Consider the following 16563-nt stretch of genomic DNA (forward strand, 5'->3'; position numbering starts at 1 on the left):
TTTTTTTTTTTTTTTTGATTTAGGGATGGGTCTTAATGTGAACTTGGTTTGGAGTAAAGATTAAAACAACAACAACAACAAAACTCTTTAGCTTTAAAGTATTAAGCAAATAGAAGCTTTGGGGTATTATTTATTGATTCAGCAAACATTTACTAAGTGCTTACAACTTGCCTGACACTGAATGACCTAACTATAGAGCACCTGCTGGGAAACCGTAGTCACAAAGCTTGCCCTAGAGGGGCTTTGAGATTGTAGATTAGATGAATATAAAAATGATCATAACTCAAGACAAAAGCAGTGGTTTCCTAAGGGAATTCCAGGAAAGCTCTTGATGGGGTTGCAGGAGCCTTTGATCAGGATCTTTGCCCCAGGGTAAGAATGCCCGCTCCACTACCCTTCTGCTTGGTCCCATTTCCTTATGAAAGCAACCTGCAAGAATGGGGAAAGGACAAGGAGAATAGAAAGGAGGAGGGGAGGAAGATCACTGTGTTTGATGTCAAATATGTTCCTGGCTTCTGGTCCACATCTGAGACTTGAGTTATTTTATGACTCTTATACCTGTAGTCACTAAGATATATCTCTGTAGGCCATACCTGAGGTAACCTGAATGGTAAGCCTGTGTATTCTTGTGACACACTTAAAATATCAGTGTCTTTGAAAGATTGCTGGCATTAGCATGACCCACAGTGAGCCCTGAGTCTTTGCCCCCACCATGTGAGGAAAGTTAAAGAAACCCAACAGCCAACCTGGCTCCTGTAGGGGAAGGCTCCTGATGTGGTCTCCATACAGCTCACCTCTGTTGTCTTTCTTCCCAGGGTGAAATTCACAGAGTGAAGACAGATGGCACCAATAGGACGCTGTTCTCTCCTCTGTCTCAGCTGGGGGACTCGATGAGCTTGGCCTTAGATTGGTTATCAAGAAATATTTATTACACAACTCCTGGAAGTCAGTCCATCGAGGTAATGATTCCATAATAATAGGTTTTGAATCCTTGTCCAATTGATTCTCAGAAATGGTCTCACATGAATTTTGAAATTATTTTTAAATAAGAAACAAACAGGAGCTGGGCGCAGTGGTGCATGCCTGTAATCCCAGTGGCTCAGGAGGTTGAGACAGGAGGATCACGAGTTCAAAGCCAGTCTCAGCAAAAAGCAAGGCACTAAGTAGCTCCAGTGAGACCCTGTCTCTAAATAAAATACAAAAAAGGGATGGGGATGTGGCTCAGTGGACGAGTGCCCATGGGTTCAATCCCTGGTACCCTTCTCCCAACTCCCTCCCCCCCAAATAAGAAGCAAACACAGAGAAGTATTGTTACTAAACATCAAACTCTCTGAAACCAAGGAGGAAAACTACCTTAAAAATAAGTTATTGGAACTTTCTACTGTTCTGTTTTATTTCCTTATAATTACTGATACTACCGTGTTCCTATGAAAGGATATTAGGTAATTTGTAAAAATAATATGTAAGAAGATAAATGAAAATTGAATAAGAAATTTAGCAAAAAGAGAAGATTAGGGTAGGAAGGAAAATTTCGCTTTTTTTTTTTTTTGTCATCTGATCTTTAATGCTATTTGAGTTCTCAACCGAATTTATAAGTTACCACTATTCTTAGATGGGAATCTCTCTTTGGCTCCAATACAGTTTTCCTAGCAGTGAAACAGAAAGTAGAAACTTGATTCTAATTCCTTTGATACTGTCTTCTTTGAAATAAGTGTTCTTTTTACTCCAATTCCCAGAAGAAATTTTAGATGGGTTGCAAGTTTGAAATCACGTGAAGTAAGTTAAATCCAAGGTAACTTGACTGATATTATGTGTCTCTGCTCCAGGACAAGGACACAACATGTACAGGATTATTAATTCATGATAATTTTGAAAGTGAAACTTCCTAAGGCAGAGGGAGGGTTTTCTGAGTTCTGCAGGGTCCTGCAGAGTGACCGTCCACTGCTCTGGGTGGGTACCAGCTGGTAAGGGGGCTGCTCTTTGGAGCATTTGAAGATAGATGCTGGAGAGGAGGAAAGTGCACAACAGCCTGGTGACAAATTAGAATAGATTGGCCAGGTGGGGCTCAAGCTGGAACAGTGCTTCCTAGTTCACAAAGTCTTTCCCAGACGCCATCTCATTTACTCCTCATGGCATGCCCAAGGGCAGGTGGACATGCAGCCGTTCACTTAACACGAAATGCCCCTGGAGACTCTCTGGTTCAAGCCTTTTGTTTTTTACAGAAAAAACTGAGGTTCACAAAAGTGGAAAAGTTGCCTTGGATGGTCAGCTGGGTGGCCGTCTGCCTTTGCATTCTTACAAGCCACAGCTCCAGAAATCCAGGCCTTTCTAATGTCCTTTGACAGTGGCAGAAAGTGTTTTTCACAATCTCAACTAAAAACGATCATCTTCTTATTTAAACAGGGGTAAAATGGACTGCCTAAGACCCTCAATAAAAACTCATATTTCCCTGGAGGCCAATCGGTGCAAAGCTGTCTTAATCCCAAATGACGATTATTATGCTCTTTTTGTTCCTTACTTGGTAAATGTGTTTTGTATTTTTTTTGTGTGTGTGTGCTTGGGATTGAACACAGGGGCACTCCCCACTGAGCCACATCCCCAGCCCCATTTTTGTATTTTACTTAGAGACAGGGTCTCACTGAGTTACTTAGTGCCTTGCTGTTGCTGAGGCTGGCTTTGAACTTGTGATCCTCCTGTCTCAGCCTCCTGAGCCACTGGGATTATAGATGTGTGCCACCATGTCATAAATGGGGTTCTTGTCTTTTAACCTGGAATTTCTTCCAAAGCAGGGAACAAGTCTTCTGCATTAGTTAGGTATAATGAAAAGGTTGTCCACTGGAGAATAACTGAGTGTGTTGTGTGGGTCTTGTTAAGGCCACTTCAGCCACATAAACCTAAAGTTTGTAATAGTGCCCAGTGCCTTGTAGCCCAGGGAAAGAGCTGTTTGGCCTTGGACACATTACTTAACTTCTTTGTGCCTCCATTTCCTTATCTGTGAAATGAGGTAATGGCTCCATAAGTAAAAGTATTTTATGGCATTTTGTGAATATAGAGTGCCATTTCCCTCAAATTATCAATGTATGTAGAAGGTCCAAAAGAGAATAAAGATCCAAGGGAAAATGGTCCTTTTAATGCTTTTATTGTATTTTTTCTTAAGTGATATAAATTTAAACAATTCTTTCAGGTGAATGTTATATTAGTTAAGAAAACTGGACTAGTGTTCACTTATTATTTGTATGCTATTTCAGCATTGGTAATTGCCATTTAATTCCAGCTTGACAATAGAAAAGAAAGGTTGAAGAAATTGTTCTCCACTAGGGGTAGCTGTGTGTCTATGCACTAAAGGACTGAAGAGCTTTTAGCTGAAAAGTGAAGCCCTCAGAATGGCGGTGAGAGATGCAGTCTGGAAAATAGAGAGGAACTTGATTTTAAACCAAAGAGATCCTTAGGCCTAGGAAAAGGAGAGAGAGGCAGACTGGAAAGAGGAAAATTATCTTAGTCCAAGCGGGAGCAAAAGACACGAGATAGGAGAGAGAGAGAAACTGAGAGAAAATAAGGGAGAGAAGAGGGTGTGTGTGTGTGTGTGTGTGTGTGTGTGTGTGTGTGTGTGTGTGGTGGGGGAGAGGGGAGGGAGAGAAGCAGGCATACAAATAATCTATTTGTACTTCAAGGCAGTTTTGTAGAAAGCCCTGATGCAAGTCAACAGGTATTTTCTAATTCCTTACTAGATGTCTCTCCAACGGTCTCAGATGCATAGTAAAATAGCTGCATTCTCCTAAGAAATATGCTGCTAGTCTGATAATCCATGTTTCTAGCATGTCTTGTTAACATTATGATTACAACAATAATAACTAAAATGGTGGCTTTGGGAAAGCCACTAAACCTCCCTAGGCCTCCTTTTAACAACTGTTTTTATTAGTGATTATAATTATACATAGTCGTGAGGTTCATTTTGATTTACTCAGACATGCATGGAGTATAATTTGTTTCATTTCAGACCCCAGTACTTCCTCTTTCCCTCCCCTCCTCCCTCTCCCTGCTCCCCTTCCTCTACTCTACTGGTCTTTTTTCTATTTATTGATTGATTTTTAATTGGTGCTTTATAGATAGCCATAAAGATGGAATTCATGTTCATTCATGTACATAGCACAATTGGTCAATTTCATTCTGCAGTTCTCTTTCTCATCATCCATAATATGAGCATAATAATAGTAGTATCTCTCTCACAAACTTATTTGTGAGGATGGGAATATGATAATTAATAGTTTAATGCCTAGCACATAGCAAGTGACCCATAAATGGACCAATCAAAAATAGGAGACATGTATTAAACACAGTCATGCTGTGCACCGGTCTGAGTGCTTTCCCTATATTAATTATCTTTTAGTCCTGTGAATTCTAGCCTGAAATTGCTGTTAAAATCCACATTTTACTGGTGAAGGAACTATATTCAGAGGTGGATTTCTTGCCTCAGGTCATTTGGTCAGGACCTGGCAGGGCAAAGATTTGTGTTTTAACACAGGCTATTGATTTGAAACAGAATTCTCTGAACTCTGAGTGGATTTGGACTGCTTTGAGTAACTGTTTGCAGTCATGGGCCCCTTAGTGCCATGGCTCTGTCTCTGGGGCACAGGAAGCTGTGAGGCTCCTATGTCTTCTAGGGGATTCTCTCCGCTGCTTCTGAAGGCATTCTGCAATCTCTCTAGGCAGTGGTTCTGTATGTTTATCCATTTGAATCTCTCTCATCCATCTTAGTTCCTTCTCCTAAAATTTTGGGTGCATTGAAAATAAGACTTTGGAAGGTGATTTTGCCTTTCTTGAAACTCTTAATTTCCTATTGGACTGATTTATTGAAGCCCTCAAATATGATTAGAGATCACCCACATCTCTAGCAATTGTTTCTCATTCATCCCTAATCACGCTTTAGCATTTCTTGTGTAAGTTCTTCATTTCAACTGTGTTTGTTTTCCAGAATGAAATTCAGTTCTAATAAGTGACTTTTTTTTAGGTGTTGACACTCCGGGGAGACACCAGATACAGAAAAACACTGATCACCAATGATGGCACAGCTCTTGGAGTAGGTGTTCCAATAGGCATAACTGTTGATCCTGCACGTGGGTGAGTTGTTCACATGTTCATAACAACATGTTCCTTAGGGCATTTTCTGATTTCCTATGTCAACATTTGAAAACTATAGATCTCAGTGAGGAAGAGAAATAGCTTTGAGCTGTATTTAATGTGAAGAATATAATTTATACTTTGTTCTGTGTTCTTCAAATTAATAACACTGGACTGAAAGTTAATTCCAAATCAAGAACTTTAGGAATTGAAAAGTAGAATTATAAGACTTACAATGCATTCTGACTTTGAATGAACACTGAAAGCTCTAAGGGAACTAAGGTCATTGGCAGCAGACCTTGAAGGATGAGAGGCTTCCTGTAGGTGGAGAGTGGGTTGCATCTGGGGAGTGGTAGGTGAGGCCAGAGGGTGGGCAAGGCAAAGGAGCATGATGGGATTTAGCATGATTGTGGGAGGGGCTAAACCAGAAGCTTAGAGTAGGGGGCAGTTGACCACAATGGAGATGCAGCCGCTAAGGTCATTTGGAGACAAATTGGGGGGGGGGGGGCTTTAATGTTATGCTGTGGATTGGATTTTATTCTTTTAAGTAATCGGGAGCCAGTAGAGAATTTTGTGGTAGTGAAAGGATTGAATCTGTGTGGTAGAAAGATTGGTCGGGACTGGGGTGGAGAGAGGCTGGCCACAGGGACTCCAGGAGACCAGGTCTTATTGGATATAGACTAGTATTCCAGTCAGTTTAATCAGTTATTAATTTTGTTTCTTCATTTTTTTTGTATTATAAACCAGAAATAACAAGTTGTAGAATATGAGCATTCATTTTTTGTTTTTAAAGAAGTAGTCATTTCATTCCAAGTGGATTTTGACTTTCTATTTGGAGGTCATCAGATTCTTAGCCCTGGAAGGGAACTAAAGCAGTAGTTTGTATTAGTGCTCAAATAAGGATGTTATACTAACTAAATTCAATCCATCAAAGTAAAAATTTCATTCTATGCTTGCTGGCTGGTCCTAGTTTTCAGTTATCCTTCCTAGAAGAAGGACCTCCTTGATTTGAAGTTCCATTCTTGAAACCTGAGTCCAATTATTCATTTTTTTTTTATTCATATGAAATTTATATATTGTATACCTATTGCCGGGTAGTGTATTAGTTAAGACAGGTTAACTGTAGGAGCACATAAGTGCCAAAATATGTAATGGTTCAGAGGAAATAATTTATTGGTTTTCTATGTGGGCACCAGAGCTTGGGCAGAGGATGGGAGGAAGTTATTCTGTATAGTCATTCAGGGACCCGGCTGATGGGGGCTTTGCTGTCTTCAGGAGGAGGTTTCCAAGGTCATTTTGAGTGTCAGTATCTTTGGAGTAGCAAAGAAAAGAACATCCAGGAATGTGCTGGGAGTGAACATCACTTAGCTCACATTCCTTCAACTAGAATTCAGTCACTTGACCATAGCTGCCTGTTAGGAAGGAAATGAGTCTAGTTTTTTATCCAGAAAGAAAAGGAAGACATTTATTTTAGCAAGCAGAAGCAGTCTCTGCCAGGGGGCCAAAGTGGGGTGTTAGGGAGCAGACACAAGGATGAATAAAGTCATAATCTGCAATGTCAAGAATTTATAGCTTAATAAGAAGGATAAAGCCTGTGTATAAATATCAATAATCCAGGTCATTTGGCCTGGGTCTTAAAGCAGCCATAGGATTTAATAGGCAGAGTTGGCTTTGGAGGAATCACCCATGATGGAAGGGATTAAAGTCAAGAGCAAAGGGATAGAAAAGCGAGATCATGTTGAAGTAGCATAGAACAGCAGTTGGGTTGGGAAGGAATTAGAAAGGCTTAGATTCTTCAGAAGTGGGAAGAGAAACAGGACAGAGACTTGTGTCTGTGTTTTGGATGCTCAGTAAAGAAACAGCCTTGAGAAAGTTATGGTCAGTGTCATTGATCTTTTGCTACAGAAAAATATCACTATGGATGATCACTAATAAATGGTTGAGGCAATTATAGAGTCCCTGGTGACATCTGGGAGAGGATGTTCAATCAAGATAGAAAGGGTAAAAATGTTAGACTACTCTCTTATGAGTTTTGTATTGAAGAATTAGGGAAAGATAAACTTGTAGTTCAGATATAACAGGAAACTTGTTTTTGGACTAGGGGAGCCTGAGCATATTTGTGGGAGTAGACAAAAGTTCACTGATAAGACATAATTGAGAGTGAAAGTTAAGGGGGAAGGAAACAGGAATTTATGAAGAATAGGAATGACTTGTTAGGGACAGTATGGGGAACTTGACATAAAGTCAGGGAAGGATGAGAATCCTCATTCTACTACTCTGTGCTATGTTCAGCAAACTTTTGGTAGCCTGAAATGGGAGAGAAGAGGGAAAAACAGGAACTAGGAGTTAGAAATTAGCAAGATAGAAACAATGTGAGTTCAAGAGATAAATAAGAATAATATCAAAATGGCTACAATGAGGTCTGGATGCAGAAGGACAGAAGATTTGGGAGTTCAGGCAGTTTAAGGTCAAAGAACAAGTTTAACAGGAAAAGTAAAACTGGAGCATGGAAGGGATGGCAGAGTTTAGCCAAAGCAGAGAATTTCAAGTTTGTGAACTTAGAGGCAGAGAAACCTAGAGCTGAAGAGAAGTCAATGAGATGAGTATATTGATTGGATGGTGGATATATAAAAAAAGACTATTTGCATTAAAGGCCTTGAGTACTTTGAGAAAAGGTGTAGAAAGATTACATCTTGAGGCTGTAGCAGGAGATGAGGTAAAAAGAGGATTAAAACTTGGATTTAAAAAAATCATGTTGTCAGTGAAAATGGAAAGCAGCCCTTCAAATATTGTAATGAATTTTCATATATCTCAGATGTGGTAATGCTGTATGTGAACATAGCGAATATAGTTCATTGGTTTCACTGTGAAATACGAAGAGAAGAAAGTCATAGATACTCCCTGATGTGAGCATGCTAATGGTATTCTACTTTCACAGGAATGTTTTATGCATTCTCTTGTATTTTGCATTGAATTTCAAAACTTTTCTTTTGCGGGGGCGGGGGTACTGGAGATTGAATCTGGGGACACTTAACCATTGAGCCACATTCCCAATCCTTTTTTAAATTTTATTTAGAGACAGGATCTCACTAAGTTGCTGAGGCTGGCTTTGAACTGCCTCAGCCTCCCCACCTGCTGGATGATAGGCATGTGCCACTGTACCCTGCAAAGCTTATCATTTTTTCATAATAGAAATCAGATCAAGATAGTAGCTGGTCTTGTGGTAGATGGTGATGTGGAAGAGAATTGAGAGGTTTGATCAGTGAGCAGGGATATACTTGGCAATTTTTTATACAGACTTTGGCCTTCCCAGTGTACTGGGTTTTATGTGATTCTCTGAAGAGGGATTTGCAATTGATGTAGTCTGCTTGTCATCAGCTTCCCACATGTCATACAAGCTAAAGGTTTAGCCACCAATGGAAGATCCTAGCCTCCTGTTTTGGACACCAATTTTAAAGCCTCTGCCCCCACCCCCCCAATTAACTAGGGAATTATGTAGACATTGATAGAACACTGGTTAAGTGCTCATAACATTGTATACAAGACACTGATGTTTCAGATTCCTCCTGTAAGCACCTTGAGAACAAGAAACAGGACTTAAAAACAGCATACTACAGGGGACACAGCCACATCAATGTTAACAGCAGCACAATTCACAATAGATAAACTGTGGAAGCAACCTAGATGCCCTTCAATAGATGAATGGATAAAGAATGTGGTATATATACAAAATGGAATATTATCATCATTCAGTACTAAAAGAGAATAAAATCATGGCATTTGTAGGCAAATGGATGGAGTTGGAGAATATAATGCTAAGTGAAGTTAGCCAATCCCCAAAACCAAATGCTGAATGTCTCCTGTGATTTAAGGAAGCTGATTCATAATGGGGTTGGGGTGGGGCATGGGGGGATGAGATGAACTCTAGATAGGGCAAAGGGGAGGGAGGGGAAACGAGGGGACACGGGGGTAGGAAAGAAATGAACATCATTACCCTAAGTACATGTATGAAGACATGAATGGTGTGACTATTTTTTATACAACCAGAGGTATGAAAAATTGTGCTCTATATGGGTAATATGAATTGTAATGCATTCTGCTGTCATCTATAACAAATTAAAATTTAAAAATAAAAATATTTTAAATTAAAAACTAAAGAAACATTTTTCATGAAATATTTAAGTTATATATGCCATTCACCCTCATATTTACCTATTTTGTTAAATGCTGGTGTTTTTCACGGTTGTAGGAAACTGTACTGGTCAGATCAAGGAACAGACAGCGGGGTTCCTGCCAAGATTGCAAGTGCTAACATGGATGGTACATCTTTAAAAATTCTCTTCACTGGGAACCTTGAACACCTGGAGGTTATCACCCTTGACATCAAGGAGCAGAAACTCTACTGGGGAGTCACCAGCAGAGGAGTGGTACGAGTACCCTGAGCACTCTTGTTTCTTCCCTGCTGAGCTGCAGTGCTGATTCTGAATGTGCTAAGTTATCTGACAACTTGACCAGTATTTACTGCCTATCTCCCAATAACTTCTCTCCCTTATTTAAATCCTGCCCTAGTTGAAGTCTGATTCATAGTATGGATATAACAGTTCCCTAGAGAATGCTATTCATTAATCCCCCCCCCCCCCCGCCCCCACACACTAACTCTGGGTTTTTCCAAAAGTTAAAGTTAATTTTCCAGGATAAATTAACTCCATTTGTCAGTTCATATTTGTCCTTTAGAGATATTTATTTCATGTTTTAGTGATTTTAATGCTTTTCTTTGAAAATACTCTAGGAGTCTCTCATTGCAGAGAGTAGAGGGAGAGAGGGGAGAGGGCTGTAAGCTTCTGAGCTCAGCATCCTCTCTTAGCTACATATTCTTCTCTAATGTCCAAATATGTATGAAATTTCCTTTACTGGTAATTTTAAACTCCAAGATCAAGTTCATTATATCCTTTAAGAAGGAACAGGAATTGTGAACTTTCATTGAAATAGTACTTGACCTTTACTGCTATGCTCATGCAGCTGAGCTGAGGTGAGGCACATAGGAAGTGCTTGATAATAATAACTGATCAACTTAGCATTGCTTTGGATGAAGAATATGTGCTAGACTCTTCCTTGCTTTCTAAACAGTAATCATTTCTGATCTTTGATGCTGATGATCTCTGTAATACTGTGCAGTAGGTTTTCCTCTCAGTTCATTTTCTGTTCAATAACTACCAACTAGGGATAACGGGAACATATCTCAGCATCGTAAAAGCTATCTATGCTAAGCTCCAGGCCAACATCCTTCTAAATGGAGAAAAAATGGAGAGCATTCCCCCTAAAAACTGGAACAAGACAGGGCTGTCCTCTTTCACCACTTCTATTTAACATAGTTCTTGAAACACTGGCCAGAGCAATTAGACAGAGGAAAGAAATTAAAGGGATAGGAATAGGAAAAGAAGAACTCAAAATTAGCACTATTTGCCAATGATATGATTCTATACCTAGAAGACCCAAAAAATTCCATCAGAAAACTTCTAGAACTAGTAAATGAATTCAGCAAAGTAACAGGATACAAAATCAACACCCATAAATCAAAGGCATTTCTGTAGATCAGTGACAAATCCTCTGAAAGGGAAACGAGGAAAACTACCCCATTTACAATAGTCTCAAAAAAAATAAATAAAATACTTGGGAACCAACTTTACTCTTAATATGGATTTATAATGATGACAGACTTTGGGGACTAAAAAGAAGTAGTGGAATGTATAAGAGCACTCTGCCGATTTGGATGCATGTGTAAGGTGATGAGGAAGCTCTGATTTCTGCATATAGGTTAGCACATGCCAGGCAGGGCTTGGGAGCTCCCTCCCTCCCCTTCCAGTTCTACCTGCTCTGCCCTCCTGAACCTGTGATCTTGTGACTCTCCTTCCTTTCTCCACAGCAACTTCCCTCACAGTTCTCCCCTCGCTAAGTCCTGCCATTCATCCTTAGCCTCTTTCCTTAGATCCTTCCTTTTCCTGCCACCTCCACCATTCTGACTCTACTGTGGCCCCCATGACTGAACCCTGCTAACTCCCTGGGCTGGAGGGCCAGCATTCAACACTCCAGCTGAACTCATTCAGCTGATCTGGTCTGGTCACCGGCAACCCTGAGACTCATGTTCCTTGTACTGTAGACTCTGGAATGTTCGATAGTTTCTGGGGCATAACCCCCTCATGAATCTGCCAGGTTCCTTTGTCCAGTGAGGCAGTGAGTCAGAACTTGTTTCCCTCATGCCCAGCTTAGATCCTAGCACAGGGAAAGCACTTGGAACAGGTTTGGGGAATGAAGTGAAAATAGCCGCAGGTACATTTTATTTTTCTCCAAGAAGACTTGTCATTTCCCCTGAGGAATTCCATTCTTGTGGGTTCTTTTCCAGTTTACCAAAGCCATTATGGCTAAGGCTTATTGCCTGTTCTAACACAACAGCACCATCTGGCTCCTATCCAGTCTTGCTCCCCTGTGATTGGCGGGGGGACTTTTCCTATCTCTATTACAGAAATTGTTGGTGAATGTTAAAGCCAAGGTCAGTCAGCTCCTATGTGATGGCTGATATTAGACATTTCAGGGTACCCTTGACCAGAATATCACACTCAGGGACTAGAGGTTTAACTCCCTTTTCTTCACCGTGCTAGTTGAGAAAGCTAACTGACTTTATTATCAATGAAATACTCAAACTGATGTTTACCCAACCCCTGTTCAGTCTAGTTTGTGATGCCCCAATCATACAATAGATAAGAAAAAGCACTACAAAGAATAGAGGGCTTATACGTGTGAGGTATTATTACTGTTAGGAGAATATTAGCTTTAGAATGTTCTTTCATTTCACTATGAATCAGTGAAACTAATGAGAGCTCTGATTTTGTAGATTGAAAGAGGAAATGTGGATGGTACAGAGCGAATGATCCTGGTGCACCATCTTTCCCACCCATGGGGAATTGCTGTCTTTGATTCCTTCCTGTATTATACTGATGAACAGTATGAGGTCATCGAAAGAGTTGACAAGGCCTCTGGGGCCAACAAAGTAGTCTTGAGAGAGAATGTTCCAAATCTGAGGGGTCTTCAAGTTTATCATAGACGCAGTAAGTATTTGCCACTAAGAGACCTTCATGGATGTATGATGTAGATTCACACTCTACACATTCTGTAATGATCTGTCCACACATGGTCTGTGTATATACACATGTGAATTGAAATTACCCAGAATATTCTTTTTTAAATGATGACCATGCCTTAAGCATGTTTAAACGTCATCTGAAAGACCATATTGTCTTCAGAATAAACTTATTCCCATTCTTTTCCCATCACTTTTAACTATTTGCTTTTGGTTCAGCACTCCCTGATACATCATCTATTTATTTATTTTTTTATTGTCTGCATTCCTTATTGACTCTAACCTCTGTAAGGACAGATGTCTTGTCTGTTTTGTTTACTGCTTTATGCCCAGTAACAAGAATAGAGAATATTGGTTGGATATCTGCTGGGAAAATGTTAACAGGATAGAATTTTAAAAGGATTATTCTTAGATGTTGTCTATTTCAATATATATTTTTTCATACATATTTTAGCTTTGAATTTGTCCCTTTATGTTGGTGTTATAATAGAGATTTTAAAAATAGCTTGGGCATTCTATAGCTTTTAGTTTCTAACCAAAGATGGTCAATTTCTTTCCTATCTTATAACCTAGGTTTGTTCTTGCATGTGGAAAAATACCTTTTAAGTATTCTTATTACATATGTTTAAAACAAACATCCATCATATAATTACATCCATCATGTAATTAAACTCATATAATTTTAAGTGCCAGTGCATAGGTCAAGAGGGCAAAAATGAATAGATTCGTATATTGACTTTTCTAATTCTTGCATGCTTTCTGGAAGAAAAATAATTGATGCCCCATTTTATAACTATTATGCAATAGTTGTGGTATTCTTTTAATAATTTTAGGTGTTATTGCATAAGCTTCAGTATCTCAATATTGCTTTTAGGCTTTTAACCCACCTACCATATGTGTGTTATTAATTTTTATAATGAATCATTTGGTAACTGAGTTTTAAAAATTGGAGTTGGAGTGACAAGTAGGTAGGATCAAGTCACAATCTGATTTTTATTTCATTTAGACATTGCTGGATCCTCAAATGGCTGTAGCAACAATGTGAATGCTTGTCAGCAGATTTGCCTGCCTGTACCAGGAGGGCTGTTCTCCTGCGCCTGTGCCACTGGATTTAAACTCAATCCTGATAATCGGACCTGTTCTCCGTATAACTCTTTCATTGTTGTTTCGATGCTGTATGCAATCAGAGGCTTTAGCTTGGAATTGTCAGATCATTCAGAGGCCATGGTGCCAGTGGCCGGCCAAGGTACGCCAACTCAGAAATAAGACTTGACTGCATCTGGTGCCCAGCTGAAATCCTTGATATCATAAAAGCATTTCTTCAGGCTTAGATTCAGCACATAATGAAGCTTCTCTTTCTCTTTAAATAACCTGTCTTAGCCTAGAGTGGTTTATATCAGAATCATCTGGAGAGGACTGTTAAACATAGATCAGAGCCCTATTCCTAGATTTTTCTGAATTAGTAGACTGGGGGACGGGTAGTAATCTGTATTCCTAACCTTTTCCCAGGGCATGCAGAGGTTGCTGGTTCCTGAGGACCCTAGACCTAGAGCAATGTAGAAAGACTCATGAGTTCAAGAAGTGTTTACAGGGTTGGTAAAACAGTGCCCTTATTTCTGACTGTTAATGGAGAGTTAGGGTAGAGGGCACACTTCTATTTAATATAGTAATGAAATAGTCTGAGGTCTGATTTATTAGCATATATTTGGTGAATTGAAGTAATAGTTCACAGTACCAGTCACTCCTTAATAACCATATCTTTGCTGTTCTTTTTGCTTGTGAACTCTGAATGTATAAAATGATAATGTAACTCCTAGATGAGCCAAATTTTGCAGGTATATATTACCACAAGAGGAATTAAGAGTTTAGGAGAGTCACAAGGCATAAGTAAGAATAGAGGAATAGAGGGTAGGAAGAAAAGAAAAAGGATGAAGGGAATGGAGGGGCAGGAGAGATGGTCAGTGCAGACAGAAAGGCTCTGGTGAAGGACACATACACACCTGGTACCTGCTCATGCTCATGTTTACCTGCTGTCACAACTCATCTTTGTCTTTTTGTTTCTAAAAGTTGTGGATCTAATTTATCAAGATACTAAAACATCAATATTTTATTTCTTCCTACTTTTCATTTTGGAAAATCTCAAACAGAAAAATTGAAAGAAAAGGTAGAGCAGACTTTTTATACCTGTCACCAAAATTTAACTGTTGTTAACATTTCATCACCTCTCAGTTTTTAATCCCTCTGTATGCACATGTATGTACACACAACCACACACACATGTACACACACACTTATACACACATTTTTATGAATCTTTTGAAAGCAAATTTCAGATATCAGGTACCATTACACTTTCCCCCAATCTACTTTAGCTTGCAGCTCCAAAGGGCATTATTATCTGATACTTACATTATTTGTCCAGTTGTATATAGCTGTTGATTTGTTCTAGCCAAGATCTAATCCATAGTTATGCATTGCATTTGGAAGTTCTCTTTATTTGTCTTTAATCTGGAGTAAATGCTTAGTTTTTTTTTTATGACATTGATTTTTTTTTTAAAGAGGTAGATCTACAATTGTCTTTTAGAATTCTACATGAAGGATTTGTCTGTTTCCTTAAGTCATCTAATCTGTCACTTAGTTTATACCCTGCATTTCCTATCAAATGGAAGTTAGCTCTAGTTGCTTGATTATATTGAGGTTAAAAACATTTGGCAGTATTTGGTAGGTGGTACTGTGTACTTGATATAGAATCTCATTAGGAAGATCATATACATAACTTGTCCTGCTTGTAGTGACACTCAAGATTGATTTCTTGGTTAAGTTGGTCACCAAAAATCCCTCCTTTGTATAGGTATATTCCCCCTTTTAATTTCTGTGAAATCTATAGAGTTATGTTTTGGTCCTGTGAATATCTTGGTGCCTACCACCTTTACCCATTGTTTTTAAGCAGCCATTGATGATTTTTGTCTGCAATGATTATTTCAGTGGGGATTATAAATGGTGATTTTCTCATTCTATCATTTCTTTACATTCCTAGATAATACTCTATAAAGGAAAATTCCCACCCCAATTAATTTTTTTAAATATATATATATTTAGTTTGGTAGATGAACACAATACCTTAATTTTATCTATTTATTTTTGTATAGTGCTGAAGATCAAACCCAGTGCCACACATGTGTGAGGCATGTGCTCTATCACTGAGCTACAACCCCAGTCCCCCAGATTAATCTATATGTTTATTAAATAATCTATATGTTTGTTAAATAAATTATAAGGTGTTAATTTCAGCTTGTAAAAATTAGTATTATGTTCAATTACCATAATTAATCTTTGCTCTGATTGATCCATCTTGGGTAGAGAAAGTCTCTTCAAGTGGCTCCCTGTTTTTTGACATGATCCCATGAGTGTTTGAGTGCTTCCTTGCTTCTTGGTACCATAAGATATTCCAGGCTAATGCCTTTCCCAAACCTCTATTGATGTCCCAAACTTATAATCAGCCCTTTCTCCCAGGAGCTGTAGCTCCTTATTGTAGGAAATACTGTTCAGAAGCCAAGATTTGGGTGGTAAGTATGTTTGTTTTAAATAACTGGTAAACAAATAGGTTCACCTCCTAACAAGGGGAATGGTTAGAGCGAGGAGCTGGGAATGGGTATTTGAGAGGAAGTGCTGGTGTTTAAAAGCACTGTTTCCGGCATTGTCTGATGATCTTTTCCTAAATGTTCTAGGGCGAAATGTGCTACATGTAGATGTCCATGTGGCCTCTGGCTTTATTTACTGGTGTGATTATAGCAGCTCTGTGGCATCTTACAATGCAATCCGTAGAATCAAACCAGATGGGTCTTCTTTCACAAACATCGTTACATATGGGATAGGAGGAAATGGAATTCGTGGCATTGCAGTGGATTGGGTGGCAGGTATGTAAACTATAGAGTGATTTTATTGAAAATTTTTTTGTGTTTGCCTATCATCTAATTTTATGCTGAGGAGTTTAACCTAACTACAAGTGATATTGATTTATTTTTCCAGACAATCATTGAGGTCATTTGAGATAAATTGTGTGTATTAAATAAATGATAAGGTGTTTCAGTTGACAGTTTCACTGCAGATTAACCATATCATTTTCTTCTATTATTAGAACAATCAAAACTGCAGGCAAAAATGGCTAGAAATGTCAAATTAGATCAATTTGTGGTTTTTACACTTGGATTTTGCCCCTGTTTCTGAATTAGAAATGCCTAAATTTTCAAAGAAAAAGTGATATTAAAAATGATGTAAATCATAAAATGAAGTTCATACTTTTAAAGTCG

The 16563-nt window shown here is 38.8% G+C and overlaps 1 protein-coding gene across 1 annotated transcript in view; it reads left to right on the forward strand.

The window, feature by feature from the left end:
• Lrp2 (LDL receptor related protein 2) overlaps positions 1–16563 on the forward strand; it is a 192545-nt gene that overhangs the window by 109826 nt on the left and 66156 nt on the right. Inside the window, exons 35-40 of the mRNA XM_071619302.1 lie at positions 816–959; positions 5009–5118; positions 9368–9545; positions 12008–12221; positions 13260–13499; positions 15982–16170. Coding sequence (XP_071475403.1) covers positions 816–959; positions 5009–5118; positions 9368–9545; positions 12008–12221; positions 13260–13499; positions 15982–16170 — 1075 coding nt within the window. The remainder of the gene's footprint in view (positions 1–815; positions 960–5008; positions 5119–9367; positions 9546–12007; positions 12222–13259; positions 13500–15981; positions 16171–16563) is intronic.

Source organism: Marmota flaviventris, chromosome 11 (assembly GCF_047511675.1).
Source record: "Marmota flaviventris isolate mMarFla1 chromosome 11, mMarFla1.hap1, whole genome shotgun sequence".
NCBI classification, from domain to species: Eukaryota; Metazoa; Chordata; class Mammalia; order Rodentia; family Sciuridae; genus Marmota; species Marmota flaviventris.